General features: G+C 42.4%; 2 protein-coding genes across 2 annotated transcripts in view; both read left to right on the forward strand.

The window, feature by feature from the left end:
* Window positions 1-745: 745 nt before the first annotated feature.
* On the forward strand, window positions 746-20,594 carry NT5C1B (5'-nucleotidase, cytosolic IB). Its single transcript, XM_030884580.2, has 11 exons — window positions 746-834; window positions 6,101-6,190; window positions 6,875-7,126; window positions 7,845-7,976; window positions 9,661-9,914; window positions 10,020-10,212; window positions 10,430-10,597; window positions 11,504-11,633; window positions 16,234-16,356; window positions 16,885-17,069; window positions 20,235-20,594. Exons 1-11 carry the CDS (start codon window positions 802-804, stop codon window positions 20,565-20,567), a joined length of 1,893 nt encoding a protein of 630 aa, XP_030740440.1. The 5' UTR covers window positions 746-801; the 3' UTR covers window positions 20,568-20,594.
* Window positions 20,595-22,976: 2,382 nt separating this feature from the next.
* The window catches only part of LOC115868269 (retinol dehydrogenase 14-like), a 6,988-nt gene continuing 6,730 nt past the window's right edge, over window positions 22,977-23,234 (forward strand). The window contains 1 exon segment of the mRNA XM_030884590.2: window positions 22,977-23,234. Within this exon segment, the coding sequence (XP_030740450.1) occupies window positions 23,061-23,234 (174 nt within the window). The 5' untranslated portion in view covers window positions 22,977-23,060.

The following is a 23,234-nucleotide window of genomic DNA, read 5'->3' on the forward strand; positions in this document are numbered from 1 at the left end:
GAGAGAGACCAGGAACCTGGCTCAGTCTGTCATTTGACAACACACGCCTGTAGACTGAAGCACATGTGAAGGCAATGAGAACCGTGAAACCCAAGTCTCAGTGGGACTCAACATGTGGCTAGTTTACTCTGTGTGTCACAGGAAGGCAAAACGACTGGACTAACATCAAGACTGATCAACTCAGGTCATTCTGATGCATTGAGTGTTGACTGTGGCTTTCTCATTGGGCCTTCCTACAGTGAAGGAGGCAAGTGCCGCTGCTTGGAAAACCTTCGTGTTGTACATCACGTCTGCTGTCAAGCTCCACTCCAAGATGAGAGAAAAGTCTGAGCTGTCAAAATGTCCCTAACTCGGGGAAATCCATTCAAAGCCCATCGGGAAGAACAGGTTAAGTGACAGGACTCACAAATGAGTTTGCTGTTCATTTTGTCAACACCAGAAAATGTACAGCCCCAAATGGAGTGCTTACAAGGACACTATAGTAATGCTTTGTTGCAACAACAGAAGGAAGTAGTAGCATTGATATGGGTACATCTTACACAATTGAACCTGATTTAGACATCATTTTGTAAAAACACAGGCAATGGTTACATGTAGGATGGCCTCAAAAATGAAGAAATACTATTGCTTTAAAAAAAAAGCATGATTGTGTATTCAGAATCAGTTACTATGGGCTCATCCATGATGTCATGAATTTGACATTCTAAATGCAGAGCTAGACTGAGCAGGAGAAGCAATAGGAAATGGAGCTGGCAAGACTAAAACCTGCATAACACCTACAGGTTTTCAATAGTGCTAGAAATGAGTCAAACATCCCTGAAACAGAAAAAGAAGGTAAGTGAATTTGAATGTCTTAGAACCTTGCCAAAGAGATGAAGAAATGTTGCGTTTTGGTCCACTGTTCACCTCTGGGCCTTCTCTGCTCCCACAAAAGTATTTTATATCATAGTAACCCATCGAGATAAAAGGAAGAAGGAGAAGAAAAGGAATGAAGAGAAAGGATTAAAACATCAAGTATAATTCTATCCATTAAGTCAGCCTTTACTGAGTGTATGCACACATGGTCTTGGTAAATGGTGAAAATATAATGGCTGTCTTTGAAGAACATACAGTATTATCTGAAAAAGAATGAACACATAAGTGCAGTACAATTCAGTGTTCATAAAACTGTAAAGAAAAGACCCAGGGAGCCGAGGAGGGTTTATAACTTTGTGTTGTGAGGAATATTCAGGAGATGAGAAGGCTACCAGGAAATAAGGGTGGCATTTCAAGAGCAGCTCAGCTCCTGGCCATCCAGTTAATTCTGACTCAGAGTGACTCCACAGGCCAGAGTAGAACCGCCCCTAGGGGTTTCTGAGGCTGTAAATCTGTTTGGTCGTAGAAAACCTCATCTTTCTTCCCTGGGGTAGCCGGAGGTTTTCAACTGGTGGCCAGTGTGTAACCCCTCCCCCCAGCAGGCCTCCTCCAGGGTGATATTTAGGGAAATAAGTCATTGGTTATAAGTACAGCAGGAAGATAAGGTGCGAGCTGCAGTGAATACAAGTTAAAGAAGGACACCATGCAGTGCCTTGCCTGCTTAAAACAAAACAAAACAAAAACCCTGAAAGTGCTTATCCCAGAAAAAAACATGATTAGGTTACATATTTCAACCATCACGCTATGGGTTAGAGAGTTTGAAGTCTGTTCAAAAGGTTATTGAATGTCTTAGAATATAGATTGCTGATGATCTAAGGCCTGATGCACAGTAATGCTCATAGGAATGGAAAAATGAGATTGAATTTAGATCATTTACTGTTAAGATTTGACAGTGACTAGAATGGATGTGGGACACCCTGGTGGCACAGTGGGTTGATCATTGAGGGGCGAACCAAAAGCCTGGTGGTCTTAATTCACCAGCTGCTTTGTGTATGAAAGAAAAGGCAGTTTACTCCTGTAAAAACATAGAACCTTAGAAAATCAGTTACACCCTCCCACATTCTGCTCCCCCTCCCCCAATAGATCATTTACCTCCTAGGAATGTGCTACGAGGTCACTAAGTACAGGACTGACCTGACAGCAATGAATTTGAAATGGGTTTATAGGACATGTGTGAGAGAATATGGTGGAAGAATTTATAGGATTCATCTAAGGACCACGCAGCCATGCCAATTTGGGCAGTCAATTGAATATAAAGAGAGGAATCAACTTTCCCATGGTATCTTGATCTAATGTAGATGTTGATCTCTATACGTGGATTAATAATGCCAGGTTGCAACTACTGAATTAACATGAAAGAGAAGAAGCACTGATCCAAATGAGGGTGAAGACATACATATTTATATGTTGTTATTACATACCAGGGAGTTGATTCTAACCTATAGGAGCCGATACACAACAAGAGGAAACATCTCACGGTCCTGCACCATTCTCACAAACATTCCCAAGACTGAGCTCCTGGTTGCAGCCACCATGTCAATCAATCACATGGAGGGCCTTCCTACTGTTCACTTCCCCTCCACTTCACCAAGCCTGATGTCCTTTTCCAGGGACTTGTCTTTGCTGACAACATGGCCCAAGGTATATAAGATGATGTCTTATCATTCTTGCCTCTAAGGAGCACTCTGGCCATACTGCTTCCAAGAGGGATCCTTTTATCAATCCATTGTACTTGCCATATTCTTCTCCGGCACCGCGATTCAAATGCATCAATATTGGTGAACGCTTCCATAGGTCCATTGCAATTTCCCAGTACTCTTCTACACTGTCTTTCTGGAGACATGAAGCACCCTTTTTATACTGGCTGCTGTGAGCAATTAGATCATGTCTTCATTATCTAATACTTTGATGACAGAAATAATTGCATGTCTTTAATAAATTAATGTTCACATAGTCTAGGCAGATAGACTTAGGAACCCAGGTAAGGTAGAGGGTTACACACAAAACTGCTAACCAGTGAATTGAACCCACCAGTTTCCCCACTGATGAAAGATGGGGCTTTTTGCTGCCATAAAAATGTACAGCCTGAAAAACTATTTAATGCCTCAGAAAACCAGCGGGGCAGCCTTACTTAGAGTTGCGGGGTCAGTCGGAGTCACAAATGACTTGATGACCGTGAGTTTGGTTTTAGTTTGAGGTGGCTAGGAGTCAGAATTTATAGCGTGGGGCTAAGAGAAGGCTTCCCGTGAAGGCCCATGTCTATCAGATTCTTCTTCTTTATTTCTTGAAGCCTCCACTTTGTCAGTTTGTCGCACTGTATGAGGCTTGTGATGTTGGGCTCTATGTCACTGGTGTTTCAAATTCTATCAGGGTCGCCCAAAGTGAACCAGGTTCAGTGTCACTTCCAGACGAAGACAAGGAAGAAGGAAGTGGCTTCCTATTTCAGAGGAAGAAGCCACTGACAACCTCCAGAATAGATTTGAAACATTGCCAGCCACTGGTGGCCTAATGAGTGGCAGCAGAACTTTGTCAGAGATAGTGCTCGAGGATGGGCCCCTCGTGTCAGAAGACACTCGAAATGTGACTGCGAAGGATCTGATTTCTCAGCCATGGTGACAGGAGTCTGGCTAAACTTGTGGGAGTGGAGCCTTTAGGATCTTTATTTGCTAATGGGGCGTGACCCAAGGAAGAGAGAAACCGCTGCAAAAATCTGTTGATGAATGTGCAACGTATGGATCTAGGAAAATTGGAAGTGGTAAAAATTGAAATGGAACTCCTAAAGATAGATATTCTAGGCATTAGTGAGCTGAAATGGACTGGCATTTGGCCATTCTGAAGCATCAAATATATATGATTTACTATGTAGGGCATAAAACTAGGGGAACGGGGCAGCATTCACTGTCAAAAAAGGACATTGCAAAATTGATCGCTAAGTACAATGCTGTCTTTGATAAGTTATATCTATCAGTTTCAAGGAAATATAATCAATACAACTTATTCAAATTTGTACACAAACAAACAAAAAAGCTAGTTCGGAATAATTGAAGAATTCTGTCAGTGGCTTCAGTCTGAAATTGATCAAACATGCCATCAAGATGCATTGATAATTATTGGTGGTAAGAACACAAAAGATGGAAACAAAGAAAAAGGGACACTAGTTGGAAAATACGGGCTTGTTGATAGAAATGAAGCAGGAAATCACATGCTAGACTCTTGCAAGACCAAAGCATTGTTCAACAACTGTTTTCAACAACTCAAACGTGACTATACACATGGACTTCCCCAGGTAGAGAACATAGACATTATATTGAGTCTATTTGTGGGAAAAGACGGTGGAGATGCTCCACATCAGTAGCTAAAATCAGGCAAGGGTCTGACTGTGGAACAGACTACTCATCACTCATATGCAAACTCAGGATAAAGCTGAAGAACACTAAACCAAGTCTGTGAGAGCCAAAATACAACCTTGAGTCTATCCTACCTGAATTTTGAGAACTTCTCAAGAACAGATTTGATGCATTGGCCACAAATGACAAAAACCTGATGAGCTGTGGGAGGGCAATACATCATCACTCACGAAGAAAGCAAAAGGTCATTCCAAGAACAGGAAAGAAAGGATCAAAGTGGGTGTCAAAAGAGATGCCGAAAATTGCTCTTATTTGTAGAGTAGCTAAAGCAAATGGAAGAAAGAATGAAGTAAAGAGCTGAATAGAAAATATTAAAGGGTGTCTAAAAACGACAAAGTCAAGTATTATAATAAAATGTGCAAATTAGAATTAGAAAACTCAAAGGGAAGAATAGGCTCAGCACATGTGAAACGAAAAGAATTCAAGGAAACTTGAATGATGCAGGAAGCATCAAGAGAAGATGGAAAGAATATACAGAGTCACTGTACAAAACACAACACTAAAAACTAGTCAACATTTCACAATTTCAGGAGGTAGTTTATGAGCAAGAACCAATGGTGCTGAAGGGAGAAGTTCAAGCTTCATTGAAAGCATTAGCCAGAAAGGAAGCTCCAGGAATTGATGGATTATCAATTGAAATGTTTAAACAAGCTGATGAAGTGCTGGAAGCAGTCACTCTTCTATCCCTGGAAATTTGGAAGACAGTTACTTGGTCAACCAACTGGAAGAAATACATATTTGTGCCCATTCAAAAGAAAGCTGACCCCACAGAATGCCCAAACTATAACATCACTGATATTTCATGCAACCAAAAATTTGCTGAAGATTACCCAACAACAGTTGCAATAGTACATTGTACAGTAGTACAATAGTACAGGGAACTGGCAGAGGTGCAGGCTTGATTCAGAAGAGGATGTGGAACAAGGAATATCATTGCTGATGTTAGAGGGATCTTGACTCAAAGCAGAGATAATAATAAAACCATTCTCTCTTTCTCTCTCTCTCTCTATATATATAGATATATAGGTATATATCTATATATATAGAGAGAAATATCAAAATATATATTCACTATATATCACTATATCAATCTTTATTTATCTATCAGAAAGGAGCCCTGGTGGTGTTGTGGGCTACACATCAGGCTACTAATCAGTGTCAGCAGTTCAAACCCACCAGCTGCTCCCTGAGAGAAAGGTGAGGCTTTCTGCTCCAGTAAAGATTTACAGCCTGAGAAACCCACAGAAGCTGTTCTACCCTGTCCTAAAGGATCACTGTGAGTCAGCATGGGCTCAACAGCAGTGAGTACATATTTCAAAAGTTCATAGAAAAAGTCCTATAGCTTTAATTCCATTTTCCATGAACTTTCAGTAACTCCCTCATATAGGCTCTTGTTAGGAGCCCTCAAGTTCATTCTACCCCATGGCAAGCCTCCTGGACAGAATAGATTGCCCCCATCGTAGCCTATGGGGAGATCTTGAGGGAGCAGGTTGCTGGCCTTTTCTTCCTGGGAACAGCTGCTGGGTTAGAACCACCACCATTGCTATCAGCAGTTGTGCACTTCAACCATTGCAAAGTGTAAGTATGACAAATTGTCTACAAACTGATTAAAGCCTATCTACACAAACACACAAACCCAGATTTTATACATGTATATAGCGAGAGTGGTATTCAGATTTTGAAAAACACATTTTAACCTGTTTTTCTTTTCGAACCCCGAGATCCCAATATCTCTAATATTTAAAAACTGTTTACAAATTCTCTATTTCCATATTAAGAATGAGGCCGGGATGAGGTACTCAAAAGAAAGTCTAGAATCAGAGAAAAGAAGGGAGTCTGAAAAGCCAGGAGTTCGTATGTCTACCCAGGTAAGATGATCTCTGTTGGTAAATTTATATTTCTCTCCAGGGGAGGAAACGGAAATGTGAACATTGGATTGGAGGGCTACTTCATGTCCTCCAGAGAAGCCCTGGTGGTCTATTGTGATACACGTTGGGCTACTAACCCACAAGGCTAACAGTTCAAGGTTACCATCTGATCCGTGGGCGAAAGATGTGGATTTCTACTCCCGTGAAGATTTATAGTCCAGGAAACCCACAGGGCAGTTCTACTCTGCCCTATAGGGTCAGTAGGAGTCAGAATTGGCTCGATGGCATTAAGTACCATGGAGTCGTAAAGGCGAACTGGGAGAAGCTGGTCCACATTCCCAATGCTTACGTAGAAGGTGTGGCACAGAAATATAGGTGTTCCGTCTGCTCAGAGATGTGCTGGGAATGCAGTGGTTAAGTGCTTAGCTGCTACCCTAAGGTTGGCAGTTTGAATCCACAACCACTCCCTGTAGAAAGATGTGGCAGTCTGCTTGCATACAGATGCCAGCCTGAGTGGCCAGATAGGACAGTTCTACTCTGTCCTGTAGGTACCAAGAATCGGAATTGACTCAGCAGGTTTTTGGTTTTGGTTTTCCATTTTCTTTTGCCTCTGCTCAGCTAAAGGGAGGGAAGGGGAGTTCGGCCATTTTCTGCACATTGACCGTTTTCTGCACAATCTTTCAGATGAGGCGAGCAGCCCATGCGAATCACGCACTGAGATGTCATGCGAGGTCATACTCCATGCGAGGTCACTCATCGTGTAGACGCTGCCTTTGTGCAGCTGAGGGAGCGGGAACAATGCTCCTTGGCCCCTGCCGCCCATTACGTATTTACATTCACATGTGCCTGTTGTGGGCGCAGGGCCAGCAGATGACCATGATCAGGGTGAGCACAGATCGCACGGCTGATTCTGGAGGGTACCTGCAGGCCATCTGGGTGAGGGAGAAGGATACGGGGCACACCACTTGCTTCTTCAAGGTCTCCTCCATCCGTGCATCTCCTGAGGGGAAGGCTAGTGGGCTCTAAAGCCATATGGATGTACCGAAGCCAAAAAAAAAACGAAACCAGTTACCATCAAGTCAATTCCAACTCTGAGTGACCCCACGCGTGCGGAGCGGAACTGCTCCCCGGGGATTTCAAGGCTGCAGCCTTCCAGAAGCAGGTCACCAGGAGCTTCCTCTGAAATACCTGTGGGTGGGTTCAAACTGCCATCTTTTCAATTAACTGATGGAGCACTTAACCATTTGTGCCACCCACGGACTCCTATTTATATACCAATGACATTCATATTTTTAATCTGGTCAAAATGTTGGATATGTCACTTTAACAGCTGTGAGCAGACTTATCCTTAAGGGGAGGGATGGAGAAAAAGGGTGGGGAAACGGCCAACACTGCTAGATTTTCAATAAAAGGAATCAACGAGGGGAAAGATACATGAGTACTAGATTTGCTTCTTGATATTTGGATATGCTTCCCAGCGGATCCTCATACTGTTCACCACCTGTATGTTAAGACTAGGTCAAGGTTAAATAAAGGGTCATAGAAGGCAAGAATCTTCTTACTGGACCCTGCCATTTGAAGCCGGATGTGGTTATTCTGCAGGCAAATTGATGGAAGGAGTGGAATACCTCTGGGTCTATTCTCTCCTTGACAGGGATCACAAGAATTATCGAAGACAGACTCCCGAGGGTATGTCGTGAAAAATGAATGGTCCCGAACATCACGGAGCCCATCCACCAGGCCCCCGTCCATCGACGAGCCCAGAAGCAGGAATGGCAGTGTTAAGGTAGAAATGGAGATGGAAAGGAAAGCGTAGATGATAAAATAAGGATTAACATCTATTGACATTTTGTATGTGCCAGGCCTTGTTCTACATTCACGCTGTAGGAATTTAGCCCTAGGGAAGCTCTGCACCCCTTCCCCCCAATTTTAAAGCTAAGACAATGGAAGCACAGACTAGCTTGCCTAAGATTTCCCATTCGTAAGTAGGAGAGCTAAGATTGAAAACTCAGGGTCTCCATAAATGCAGAGGCTACACAGGTAACCATACTCTATGGTCTCTTAGTCATCGTTTCATAGACCCAACAAACACATTTGCTAGGCTCTCAGTGAGAAGGGATACACAAGGCACTGTGGGAGATCTATATTGAAATGTCTTACATTGTGAGACACTGTAAGCTCTTAACAATAGCTGGTCATAAAAACCAAAAAGTTAGTTTTGAGATTAAGTTGCTGAGGAGTGGGAGGGATGTAGAATGAGCGACCCAGACCCAACCACTGGGAGAACTCATAGCCCTGCCTAATCTGTCCCCTCTTTCCCTCTCTGTCAGGGAAGCCTTTATAATGTAGTTGAAAGCATAACTTAAAAGTCACGTGTAGCCATCATAGAAATGAAAATAAGATAAGGATGCTCACAGTAAAGGAGCCTTTTCTCCTGAAGGAACCTTTCCTCTTTAGGAAGGTCATTATCTCCGGTTGATCTTCCACATGAATCGCTCAAGGCAATGGGCAGCCCAGCCCTCTCCAGATTCTCAGCCTTTCAGAAAAGCATCGCATTATTCCATGACAAACATCAAGAGAGATACACATGAGTTCTGTATGGAATCTTCTGGTGGAGACACCTACTGCGGTTCCCTCAACCAGTTAACCCAGGTCACACATGTTTGTAGGAGCAGAAAGGGGCCCATTACTATAGCGCTCCCTGCCTTACATGGAAGCATGCACAGGGGAGACAGGGAACAGAACTTTGCAAACTCTAGAACAGTTTTTCCATCCTGGTGGCATCGTGGTTATACATGGGGCTGCGATCTGCAAGGTTGGCAGTTTCAAATCTGTCACTATGCCAGAGAAAGACCCGGCTCTTTTATTCTTTAAACAGTTACAGTCTCAGAAAGTCACAAGGGCATTTCTACCGTGTCCTATGGGGTCGCTCTGAGTCAGTATTGACTTGATGGTTGTGAGGTTTGGGGGAAGAACAAAGAAAGGGACCTTTGACCCTTCTTGTGAAATACTTACTGCTGAGGAGGGGGAAACAAATTATTAATTAAGTTTTTTTTAAATTGCCCCCATGTCCGTATCTATGTGCTTGGACCACTAAAATCTCATTTTAAACAGCACTTTAAAAGTGGCTGAAGGAACCTTGAAGGAGCCTGGATGGTGTAGTAGATTAAGTGCTGGGCTACTAATAGAAAGATGACCAGCAGTTCCGCCTGAGAAAGACAGGGGGGGCAGTCTTGTTCTCTTACTGATTATAACAAGGGAAACCCTATGGAACAGCACTTCTCTGTTCTATAGGCTCACTAGAACTCCTCTGTGGTGGGGTTTTGGGTAAAGGGGTTGATAATGATCTAGTCTAGAACAGGGACTGGTAGACAGAAGGTGTCAGGTCTAGGGCTGGAGTCCTGGACGCCAGCTGGGGCAAGGGCTCCCTGGGTGCACCTCGAATCTAGCTTCTTCTTTTCTGGCTTCAGCTCCCTAACAGCTCCACTACCTCCAGGACTCCATCCACCTCCCCTAGCCAGCATGAGCTGTCCCAACCGGTGTCTGAGCAGCCTTCACCTTCCACCCAGCCCAAACAGCCCAAACTTCTGGAATCGCGGCCCCCCACACCCCCGGAACCAGAGCCAGTCTCCAAACGCAACACCAAGGGAGCACAAGAGAGTCCAGAGGCCTGGGCTCGTGGCGTAGTCCGGGACCCCCGCGAACCCCGGGACCCCCGCGAAGCCCGGGACCCCCGCGAAGCCCGGGACATCCGCGAAGCCCGGGACATTCGCGAACCCCGGGACCCCCGCGAATCCCGGGAATCACACCCTTCCTGGGATAGCGCACACTCACACCCACGCACACCACCCACCGAATGGAGGTCCCATTCTCAGCGCAAAGGACCCTACGCGAAGTCCCAGGACTACGACTGCTTTTCGGAGCTGCAGCAGCATGACCAGGACCAGGAAGATGAGGAGGCCTACTGGGCATCCGTGAAGATGCTCTATGAGAAGACTCCGAGCCCGGCACGTCCCCGGCCGGTGAGTGGGACCCTCCTTACAGCCTGGCAGCCCCACTGTGCAGGGCAGCGCGCTGCCAGCCCCCGAAGTCACCCCCATTTCTCCCCCTGAATCCTGCCTCCTCGCACTCCCTACTGTCTCCAGAATGCCAGTTCTCCAAGCAGGCTTGAGCAGCTTGTGTTTGCAGAATCCCTGCCTGCCTGCTGGGCCAGCCACACCTGGGTACCTTTCTTTGCAGCCCAAACCCAAGCATGCCATCACCATTGCTGTCTCATCCCGGGCACTCTTCAACATGATGGACGGCAGGAGAATCTATGAGGAAGAGGGCCTGGAAAAATACATGGAGTATCAGCTCAACAATGAGAACGTTGTCTTGACCCCAGGGCCTGCATTCCGTTTTGTGAAGGTAACCTTAAGGAAGTGCTTGACCCCTCAGCAGGAAAGACTCCAGGCATGCCACTGGCAGCCTGTACCAGTTTCCTAGAAATTCCTAGCCCATCCTAGTCCTTTTGCCCCCTTCCAGTTGACTCCAGGTGCCCTGATAGAGGTTCCTGGACCCTAGACCCACCCCCAGCCCTGGATTTGGGGTTCTGGACTTCCATGAGTGCTGTCAGAACTATGGGCCTACAATAGAAGTCTGTCTCTGTCTCTCTGTCTCTCTCTGTGTAATAAGAAGTAGTCATGAAGTTGATATTAATGAACAGGAATACGCCCCTTCCTTAAAATAAGATGAAATTCATTTTCAGCTCTACTGATCCCCAAGCAGAGCATATGCTGGTAGCCAGGAGGTATGGGTTTTATACGCAGAGTAAGGTTTTGCACACAAAGCCAGACAGAACTGTATCGCATGTATAATTCCAGTCCCACACATAATCTATATTGATTTTACACAATAACTTTTGCCCGATTATCCAAAATAAAAAATGGTACCTCTACAAATGGCAGGTGTACATGACTGACGTAGAGGGCATCCTGGGAGCATGGGAGGAAACCACAAACTTATCCATACTTGAAAATTTGACAAACTGTAGAAAGGTTTGCCTGCTCCTTTGATGTACTAAACCCCCTGAGGTAAATTTTAACCAACAAAATGACCAGTTTTCCACAAGCATTGTTCAGTAGACATTGCTGTGGTTTTTGTCTGAGAAGCTGAAAATCAAGAAGCAAATAGCACGACTCCTTCAAAGAGCCATAATCTTTCAGTGAAGGCTTCAGACCTTGAATTTGATACTTCTGGGATCGTTTGCCTTCAGTTTCCCTCTACCCACCTTGGCTGCCTCTATTTACAAGCAATCGTGTTTGTAACCTGCAGGCACTGCAGCATGTCAATGCCAGGCTCCGCGAGCTGTACCCTGATGAACAGGACTTATTTGATATTGTGCTGATGACTAATAACCATGCCCAAGTGGGAGTGCGGCTTATAAACAGCGTCAATCACTATGGTAAGTAAAATAAATACCATGTGGAAGACTTGCCTGCTGCTCTGGAGGAGAGAAGCCGCGTTATTTTGCTAACTGGGGCCTAACGAATGCAGAGTCTTTGATACTGACACCCCCTTCTGCGTGAGGAATGTTTATTTGCCTATGTCAGAACAAGAGAGGCCATGTTCATTTTAACTCCAGCACAGAGCTGGGCCCAAAGCTCTGGATTTAACTTGTCAAGTGTGAATTTCAAAGTCTTAATCCTAGGTCCTGCAATCCATTTCTCTGTTTTATGTTTTTCACTTCTGAACTTGACTTCAAGGAGCCGTCAACCCAAAGCCTCAACACAGATAAATGTTAAAGGTTTGAAGGTTTTTCACCTCTCCTTTCCCCTCTGACAATTTGATTTTCTTCTGCTGCTCTCTCTCATTACATGAGTCGATGCTTATAAGAAGCCATATCTATGCCGTGTGTGTATATTCCTTTACATCGTTAATTTTATTAACTAAAATGTCTTGATTGGATTTTACCAGTTGTACTGGGGGTACTAAGCAAAAGAGGACCCCCTTTTCCCACTTATGCAATAACTTAACAGCTTATTTGGGAAATTTTTATCTTATTTTGTAAACTGCACACCCCGCCTTCTGGAGACAAGTCGACGTATCCTCATTTTGTTGCTCTGGGGATATAAATAATTAGTACCTATTCTAAACAAAGAGATCTATATTGCTGTTAGGGGCTCTCCAGTCAGTTCTGACTCAGAGATCTTACGTAAAATAGGCCAAAACACTGACTAGTTTTGCAACCTCCTCATCACCTCTGCTGGTCACTCTGTCACTCCATTCCTCAGGTCTTCTTCTGCAGTGTCTAACAGTCATGAGGTCCTGCTCGAGGAACTTGTCATGCTAGTCATACCATCTCTACTCCAATATAAGCTGACCCGAATATCAGCCAAGGCACCTAATTTTACCACAAAACTGCATAAGAAATGAACTGAGAAACTCAGCGTATACACACGTATAAATGCTATGTCAACATCCCATGAGATGAAGTCTCTATTCTCACTTCTAAGGAGTATTTGGACTGTCCATCTTCTAAACCCCACCTGTTGAATCTTCTGGCAGTCCATGTAGCCTTCAATATTCTTCATCAACACCTTTAATTCAAAGATAATTCTTCTTCTTTGGTCCTCCTCCTCCATTGTCCAGCTTCTGTGTAGAAATGAATAGATGTATATATGACTATATGAAGCAATTAAAAGCATCACGGCAAGGTTAAGGGCACCTGAGTTTTCAAGGTGACCTCTGCTTGTTAACATTTTAGAGATCTTTTGCAGTAGATTGGCTTCATCTCTTCACTGCTGCTTCTATGAGTGTTGACTGTGGATCCAAGTTAAAGGAAACACTTGACGACTTCAATATTTTCTCCACTGATCATGATATCACTTATTGGTCCAAGTCTGAGGATTTTTTGGTTTTCTTTGCATTGAGGTGTAATCCATACTGCAGGCTGTAGTCTTTGATCTTCAGTAAGGACTTCAAGTTCTGTACACTTTCAGCAAGCAAGCTGCTTCATCTGCATATCGTGATTGTTAATGAGATGCCAATTCTGAGACCGTGTTCTGCTTCATATCATCTATTTTCTCTCTTATTTGTTCGGCATGCAGAGTGAATACGTATGATGAAAGGCTACATATTTAGCCGCATTTCTCCTGATTTGAAACCACATCATACCCTTTGTCCCATTTGAAAGACTACCTTTTGATCTATGAACAGGTTTCATACATAATTTGTATTCTTCAAAATGTTATCTATAATTGGTTATGATCCATAAATTGAATATCTTTGCCTAGTCAATAAAGCACAAGTAAGCAGCTTTCTGGTGTTCTATTTTCAGTCAAATGCCATCTGACATCAACAGTGATATCTCTCATTTCATATCCTGTTTTGAATCTGTCTGGGTTTCCTGTCAATCTACTACTGAAACTTTTTAAATTATCTTTGGCAAAAGTGAACTTGTATAACTCCACTGGATGGGACTGAATAACAGAGTTGTATGTGAATGGATATATTGGATTGTATAACTATGTCAATAAAACTATTACAATAATTTAAAACATGAACTTATATGGGATACTAATGATATTGTTCAAAATTTTTGATTATATGATTTTTTTACCAAAATTATCAAGCTGAGGGAACTGGTGATCTAGTGGCTGGAATTAATCCAGGGGACCCAGGTTAGATCACACATTTAAGAAATACTCATTGATGAATGGTGACTTGTGTGTGGCTATGATGCCCAACAGGTTTCAGCAGAGCTTCTACCAGTGTTTCTCAACCTGTGGGTCGCGACCCCTTTGGGGGTCAAACGACCCTTTCACTGGGGTCGCCCCATTCATAACAACAGCAAAATTATAGTTATGAAGTAGCAACAAAAATAATTTTATGGTTGTGGGTCACCGCAACATGAGGAACTGTATTAAAGGATTGCGGCATTAGGAGAACCACCGAGAGAATCTAAGATGAAAGGCTTAGACTAATTTAATGACAGTTAAGAACAACAGCAAGTGTCATAAAGTTAGTGTCTTACTAATACATGTTTTCAAAAAAGTGTTGTATTTAAGCAATACAATCTTCATGGTATTGTGAAGTCAAAAGAGATGTCTATAAAGCACTTACTTAGTATGAGAGTGATTCTTGTCTAAGGTGACTTAGATATGTCTATCCTTCACCACAAGTGGTACAAACAGTTTGCACTTAACTACTAATAGAAAGGTTGGCAGTACAGAACTCCCCCAGAGAGAGCACGGAAGAAAGACCTGGAGATCTACTGCCATAAACATTATAGCAAAGAAAACCCTACGAAGCTCAGTTCTACTCTGTAAAAATGGCGTCACCATGCATCAGAATCAGTGTGACAGATTTGACCCTCAGCACACTAAGCATACACAGGTGGTAGCATTCTAAATTCTGCTGATGAAATGATTAAACCCAGTGTACTCATACACATTTATTTATGGAATAGCAATTGATCGTCCTGCACAAGGTTGACTCCTCTCTGGGCACTGAAGGTAATAGGTATCTGTCTCTGCTGTGTTCTTGCTTTGTGATATTATAGTTGTCTAGGTACATGCCTGCCTCTGTAGCATACTGATCTCTGAGAGGAGAGGGACGGTGTTTTGATTATTTTTGAAGTCCCATGTCACCATATACAGTGAACCCTCACCACTTCGCGCTTCGACTTCCGCGGCTTCACTCTATCGCGGTTTTTGCGTAACAGCGCATGCTCTGTCATTACTGCCACTGATTGGCTCATACTGTACACGCTTGATGCCATAAATAATATAATAATAAATGATAATTGTAACGTCCAAAATGTTTTATTTATTTTCCCTTTTTCGTTTAATAAATTGGGTAATACGAGTGTAATGGTGACTAAAGGGTGTTTTTTCATGTCCTCTATGCTCTAACTACGAAAATATTTGATTAACAAATAAGGAATCCTACTTCGCGGAATTTCATTTATCACGGTAGGGTCTAGAACCGATTAACCGCGATAAACGAGGGTTCACTGTACTTGCTGGATCATTAAATTATCGATTATTACTTTGGGCCTAAGTAAAAAAGAAAAAAGAGAGACTTTTGTTAAAAAGAAAGCAATTAGACTCTGACTGTTGGTGGACTCTACACTCTCAGTACATACAGATGATACCATGCACTAGATTCTGTTGAGCTTTATATAATTTGCCTCTGTTTAATTTATCATATATCTAAAAAGACCACTTTGAATAATTACGTAATATTTTATCATATGTATTGTGTTATCATACTATCCTTAATTAATCATTCTCATATTGTTGGATCATGTTTTGCTGTTATACTTTCATTGATAGTGTAGGTAGGTGGGCACCTGTTTTACAAACCTCTCATCACCAACCCTTTAGTGGTTTTCTTTGGAACCTCTGTATCGGTGTATTATTGTATAGTCTGATAATCATTGCAGTTAAAATTTCAAGTCAGGAATGGGTGGTAATTTAAGACATTTGTTGTTGTTTTAGAAAAACATTTATTTAAATAGTAGCACTAATTTTAGAAATTTATTTATTTAAATAGTAACACTAAGTGAGAATGATACTGAAGAGATGCCAAAAAACATGATACTTAAAATAGAACCACACCTTCATTGGCCCAATAAACTAGAGAAGAGGCATAGTGGAATTAGATCAGCAAATTAGATCATATCACTGATCTAATCTAGACAGGAGTCTAGACCTTGGTTTCCACTCTACCCATCAGCACACGTAAACCAGTAGATGGAGACAAATTGTCAGTTTCCTTAACAGTAATGGGGATAATAATACCTGCCACAGTTATTTTGAGAGTACTTTGGCATTGTCTTTGTGGCTATATTCAAATTAAAATGTACATTACATATCAGCTCTTATGTAAATTGGAAGCTTTTTTTTTTTTTTTTTTGGTCAATGTTGGCTCTGTGAAGGTAATTCTGAAACCCTAATTGGTACTTAGCTATCCCTAAGGTAACTCTCATCGGCACCATCGATTTATAGTACGTCCCCTTTAGTTTCTGCCATAACAAAGTCTTTCTTACCTGACAACAGGCTTATTAATTGATCGCTTCTGTCTGACTGGTGGAAAAAGCCCCATTGGGTATTTGAAGGCATATCTCACTAACCTATATCTCTCTGCGGATTCTGAGAAAGTACAAGAAGCAATACAAGAAGGTATTTATCCCTATAGCTGTATACCTATGGTTCACCTAGCTACTCCAGTTTTGTTTTAGTGGTTACTTAAGTAGGACTTCACCTATACCTTGGTGACCCACTTCCAGGTAGGCTTTCTAAGGTATTTTCCCAGGTAGCAGGCCTTCAATGTGTCCTTTAGAGTTTTGAACTTCCTAGAAATAGACATCCTCTTTATAGTTATAAAAACGCATTTTACATGGTTCTATTCCTTATAGAAAGATGAGATAAAGACAAGGCTTTACACTGCCAAGGGGAAGTACAGGCTAAGAAACCCATGGAGGCAGTTTATCTTGTCTCTAGGGTGTTATGAGTCAGATGGAGTCAATGGCAGCGAGTTTGGAGTTTTGGTTATTCCTTACAAAAATGTAGATATTGTTTAGATAACACTGTGGTTTGGGGTCATCAGATCAAACAGAAAAAGAAATCACAGGGTCTGGGAGGATTATTAAGAAAACTAAGACTCCTGGACCTGAGAAGATTTTAATAACCCCTCATGGTCTGTGTCAGGAATTGCCTCTGCCACAATGTTTGATGGAGCCAAGGACATGGCTTACTGTGACACCCAGCTCCGAGTGGCCTTTGACGGGGACGCCGTCCTCTTCTCTGATGAGTTCGACCACATGGCCAGAGAACATGGGCTGGACAAATTCTTTCAGCATGAAACATTACTTGAGAATAAGCCTCTTGCTCAGGTAAGTGTAGTGACCCTTATTGAATTTAGAGCTATTCTTTTCCAATATCTAATTTGTTACTTGTATAAGTTTAACAAGAGATTATAGGCAGGCCAGTCCTTCCTAATATCTTATCCTTAGTAAGTTTTACCCTTAAACAAAAACCCTTTTTTGGACTGTGTGCATGTTTTTAATTTCTCATGTTGAGGAATCTGCTGCTGCTGCTTATGTTAGAAGTATTCTTTATCCTTTCGGAAAGTGTTCTCATCCTATAACGTATACTCATTCCCTAATCATGAGTTCACCACCTCACAATGAACAGAGTGAATACAGATTAGCAGGAAATCAGTTCTGTATAATAGCTCCTCAAACTGCTCAGGTCATTTCAAGGAATTCCGCAAGCATTTGTTGAACTCCTCTGTCCATGACCTCAAATTCAGTAAATGCTCTTAGGTGTCACCTAATTGGGAAAATATGCAAAACCAAGAGCTTGGATTGAGTAGAACAATGTGCCTAAAGTAAGTTCAAACAAACAAATGATGTAGGTATTTCTGAACCAATTCATGAACTTAAGTGACAAAAATCACAGTCTGAAATGAAAAGCCTACAACTTCTAAGTAAAAGGAAAGTTAAAATGGCAAACTATTCTCCCAACTGAATCTGAACTACATAGCTCATTTTTTTATTGTGGCTATTCTTAAGGATTTTAATCCAAATTGCTCTTTTTCTTTTTCGTTAGCTTTTTTGAACTTAATTATTGCCATTTTTGCCTACACAAATGGAGTGCCTGGTACAGTCAATATTAGACACCAACAACAGGCAGGCTTTGAATACATCAATTGTTCTTTGACTGTTTGCATTCACTACCTGGCTTTGGCATGCAGATGAGGCAATTCAGGGCACCATGACTTGGGTCTGGAGCCCCTTACGCCTCAAATGATATCCTTGGTTCCTAACACTTTCATTGTGTTAATGGGAGGGTTTTTGCAGCAAATTTGCCCAGAGTGATACGCAGTTTGATTTCTTGCTTGCTGCATCCATGGGCTTTGATCATGGATCCAAGTAAAATGAAGTGCTTGACAACGTCTATCTTTTCTCTATCATGATGTTGGTTATTGGTCCAGTTGTGAGGATTTTTATTTTCTTTACATTGAGATGCAATTTATAGTGAAGGCTACAGCCTTTGATCTTCCTTAGTAAGTGCTTCTTTTCACTAGCAGCCAGCAAGGTGGTTTGATGTGCATAGCCCAGGTTGTCAAATGAGTCTTCCTCACCTTATTGATAGTTGTCCTTCGTCTAGTACACATTCTTGGGTTGTTTTCTGTGCATACAGACTGAAGAAGAATTATTAAAGGGTATAACGCTGACACACACCTTTTCTGATTTCAAGCCAAGCAAACCCTCTTGCTCTGATTAAACAATTGCCTCTTGGTCTATAGACCAGTTTCATGTGAGCACGCCTAGGTGCTCTGGAAGTCTCATTCTTCAATCATGTTATCCATAATTTGGTAGGATGCACACAGTCAAATGCTCTTGTGAAAACAACTAAACACAGGTAAGCATTTTTGGAGATTAGTCATTCTACTAGGCTCCTGTGTAAGCTTGATTGCCTGAGGAGCAGTCAGCTGTGGGGGAGGGAGGACACCAGCATGGAAACCAAGGCATGGCCTGTGACTCCTCTCTAATAGCACCAAGTTTGCATCACCACCTGGTCTTTGGAGCCTAATGATGTGGGTATGTGAGGAGTGAAGTAGTAGACGACAGATTTTGCCCAACGTGTATTGATTAGAAGCACCAGGGCACAAATGGATGTAGAATATACTTAGTCATAGAATTAAAACGAAAACACACTGGTGGGCACTAGAATGACAGAAAGGGAAGTTTTATATGCTCTAAAGTTAAGACATCATGTAGCTAATGAAATCTGAGACAAATATGAGGGGAAGAAGAGCTAACTAAGAGCAAGAAGGCTGATCGCTTCCATTACAATTTGCTGGTCAAAACAAAAATGCTAAGCTGATAAATATCAAACTATTTAATAACAAATGTAAATCCTAAGGAAGTTAAAGAAGTGACTAAAATTGAATCCTGGAGAACAAAAAAAAGGTAGGGAAAAGTTGAAGAAATATGCTGATTTATTTTACTTTTAAAGAATAATAGATCCTAGAGGAAAGCAACAAAAACAAAGGCTACCGATATAATGTTAATCACTAAAGGGATATGATAAAAACATTCCTGTCATGAAAGCCACACACACACACACACACACACACACACACACACACGAATGCACGCACAAACACACAAGCACACAAAAGAAAAACACACCTAATGAGTAATTCTTCAGGCGCATTGAACATGAAAAAATGCCAAACAAATTATACCATGAAACCAGTATCAATCAGACTCATCATATTAAGTACAAATATAAACTATTATTGTCTTTAGAAGACAAGATTTTTGCATTGCACCACTTATCAAAATCCAATTCTCTACTGTATACAGAAGATGAACGTAAAAACTAGATATTCAGAAAGAGTGAAAATAAAAGCCTGCGCCAAGTTATAGCAACCACTTGTAAGTTGCATTCAATATATATATATATAATTGAACTAGATTAATAATGATATTTTATTATGCTAAAACATTAGTTGCATATATATATAACTGAACTAGATTAATAATGATATTTTATTATGCTAAAACATACATTTTACCAAAAGCACATTAAAAGAACTCGGTGAGCAGTTAGGACTTATTTAAGGTGATCCTCTAGCCCAATTTCCCATGGAAAAACAGACAGACAAAAACACACACAACCCTCTGCCATCCAGTCAATGCCAATGACCAGCAGCCCTGTGGAGAGTTTCCAATGCTGTGCATTTCCATGGGTGCAGACAGACCCAGCTGCTCCATCGGTTTTCACAGGAGACCTTGCCAGTTCTGGTTTATAATAACTTTCTACTACCCTTAAAATATCTCAGTAAATTATACAGAAGCACAAAACTTATTTCAGAATCCAAGGATGCACCTAAAAATATATTAACATAAATTTAGTGATTTCAGCATTATGTCAATTTCATTATCATCCTGCCTATCTTCTGTAGTGCTACTGATCCTCTTATAATATTTAAGTACTTCCCTTCGCTCCCTGGATAACAGCTATGAGATGTGTATCTTTCACAGGGTCCCTTGAAAGGCTTTCTGGAAGAATTAGGCAGACTGCAAAAGAAGTTTTATGCCAAAGACGAGCGACTACTGTGCCCTATCAGGACCTATCTGGTGACGGCCAGGAGTGCAGCTAGTTCAGGTGCTCGTGTGCTGAAAACCCTTCGCCGCTGGGGTCTAGAGATAGACGAAGCTCTCTTCCTTGCTGGAGCTCCCAAAGGTCCCATCTTGGTGAAGATCCGACCACACATCTTCTTTGATGACCACATGTTCCACATTGAAGGGGCACAGAAATTTGGCACCATGTCAGCTCATGTGCCTCACGGCATGGGTCAAAAAATCAACCCCTAGGGAGGAGGAGGTGAAATAAAGCACTGACAGTCCAGTACTCAGAAGCCATGTCCTTTTGTATCGCCACCATAATTCGACGAGCATTTCAGACACTGGGACTTCAGAAGCAAACTCCTTTGGAAGTATTTTTCTCTTGATTTTTAAAAATAGCTTGAATCCTCATTTGCCTTCCAGCAACTTCTTTTGGGGCTGTCAGGACTGCCGTCATTGCACCTCTCTTAGCTTAAGTCACAGTGATGACTTCGATGCTCGAGGCTCAGAAGTTGCTTGAATGCGTAAGAGATGGTTCCAGAGGCCTGCAGACCTTTTCTGAGAGCATTCATTGGGGGGATTTTGATGGACTGGAGAGAATGATTACCCATCATCATTCTAAAGTAGTCATCTCCAAAGAGAAAAGGATTCTTTAAAAATTTGGAGCTTCTTAATTTTGTAATCTCTATGATCAATATCTTTATCTCATGCCAAATGAGAATGTCACTCTACCTATAGCTCGCTGTTGACACTAAATTCAGAGCGAAAGCAACCGTTTGTTCCAAGAGGGGGCTTCCCATCGAAGGTGATCTCCGAGGAGACTCTCCATACCCCTCCACAGGCTGTCATCTTGGAAGTCTCTGACTCCAGGTCTACCAGTCTGGGCCAAGTGGTCATCCCTTAAGTAGGTGGCATGACATTGTTGCCATTCTGTTCTACTATTTGTTCTTTTGACAAATATTGGTTGGCCATGAACAGAATCTGCCACGTGTGGAACAGTGGGCTGCCAACCACAGAGCCAGCAATGGGAAACCACCAGCAATTTCTCCTCGGCAGAAAGATGAGGTTTTCGGCTCTCATAAAGGGCAGTTTTCTCTGACCTACAGAGAAGTTAGAATGAACTTGGTGGCAATCAGATCACATGTTCGGTACAACTGGACTTGTTATTTTCACATTGAACCCCATTTTATCATCAGGCCAAACGTTTGTGACACAGCGCGATTCATTGCTTTATCCATGAGGAACCTGAGATTCCAAAACACTCGTACCTTATTCAAGGACGGACAATTAATAAAAATGGTAGGTAAGGCGAAGATTCAAAATTCTGTTTACTTCAAAAGCTATTATTTTGTCTCTTTGTGATACTTCTTCTAAATCAAGTTTATATATATCTATAGATATATATAGATATACATACATAGAAACTACCTTGAACAGAGAAGTCACTCTATTATGTTTGGTGTTTAAGCCAGTCTGCAATTACTGGCTAGATATTCCTCCTTTCCTCTTTCCCACACCCTCGCATGCTTTCTCTACCTCACTGCCATCTCTACCTCATCCACACATACATATTCCAACCCTGCTTCTGGTTGAGAGACCACAGGTGGGTTACATCTTTTGATCAATACCCTTAGTATGATGCAAACCAAACCAAAATTGATGAGTTGTGAATGCCCACTGAGTACCTATTTTGCTTTAGCGAATAACTGTTTTCTAGGCATTCTCCTATGTAAGGACCACAGGATGAATTTAGGTATACTCCCTGCCATAAGGAAATTAATAATTAATAATAAATTAATAATATCTAGAGAGAACCCTGTCTAACACACCAGTATAGGAAGTCACATGTACTAAGTCAAATAGTTAACAATAAAGGGCTCTTCTACTCAGAGCTAAATGAGAGTCATGCATGAGGTTGAGGGATCAGATTTGTATGGAACAGAGGTGAGCAGGAAATGAACTGAACAGAGTGGAGCATTGAAGGACTGGCCTGCTGTGGGTGGACAGAAAGGACACGAAAAGACAGATGTGTGAGATCTCAGTGAGTTTGAGTAACAGCTTCATCCACGAACAGAATAAGAGGGGGCATCCTTTTAGACTTCATTTGGGCAGAAATCATTCTCAAGAGGGTGACTGTAGATTGAATTGTCAATTTGCAAGTGTCAGGAACTCTTAAAACACTTACACCAGCCCTCGGATGTAGCATTTGAAAACAGACCTATGAAGAAATCCGTAAATCTGAAGTACCAATTAGTCAGTCACAAAGGATTGCTGTATCTGCGGGACTTCCATCAGGATGGACCCCAGGTCTTCCGCTCAGGTCAATCTTCCATCATCAGGTTGAGGTCTCCAGGAGTTAGAGGTCTGTGCACTTAAAACCACAACCCAAACTAAATCCCAGATCTTCTCGTTGATTCTGACTCATCCCGTGGGCCTAAACTGCTCCATTTGCATTTCTTAGGCTAAGAATTTTATGGAACCAGCCTGACACATCTTTCTCTAGCAAAGCAGGTGTTAGGCGCAAGGTTGATCACCTACAGTTGGGTACACGCCAGTTGAACCAATCCGAAAGGATGATCTAGAAGAGAAACTACAAGTCCCAGCATGCTCCACGTCGCCCCAGCGGGACGACTGTCCGCGCCCCAGAGTTCATCGCGTACAGGTTGCAGCCTCAACCTAGGGAAGTCGGCCTTTCCTGCACTCTGGCACTGGGGACAGTAGGCCCCCGGGGCCTGAGTGGCGATGGCCGTGGCTACGGTGGCGGCACTCCTGGCCGCGCTGGGTGGGGGGCTGTGGTTGGCGGCCAGACGGTTCGTGGGCTCCAGGGTCCAGCGGCTTCACGGCAGCGTGGACTCCGGCCTGATGCGCGGGAAGACCGTGCTGATCACAGGGGCCAACAGCGGCCTGGGCCGCGCC

Source organism: Echinops telfairi, unplaced genomic scaffold (assembly GCF_000313985.2).
Source record: "Echinops telfairi isolate 266 unplaced genomic scaffold, ASM31398v2 ScPeMD7_9;HRSCAF=40, whole genome shotgun sequence".
NCBI classification, from domain to species: Eukaryota; Metazoa; Chordata; class Mammalia; order Afrosoricida; family Tenrecidae; genus Echinops; species Echinops telfairi.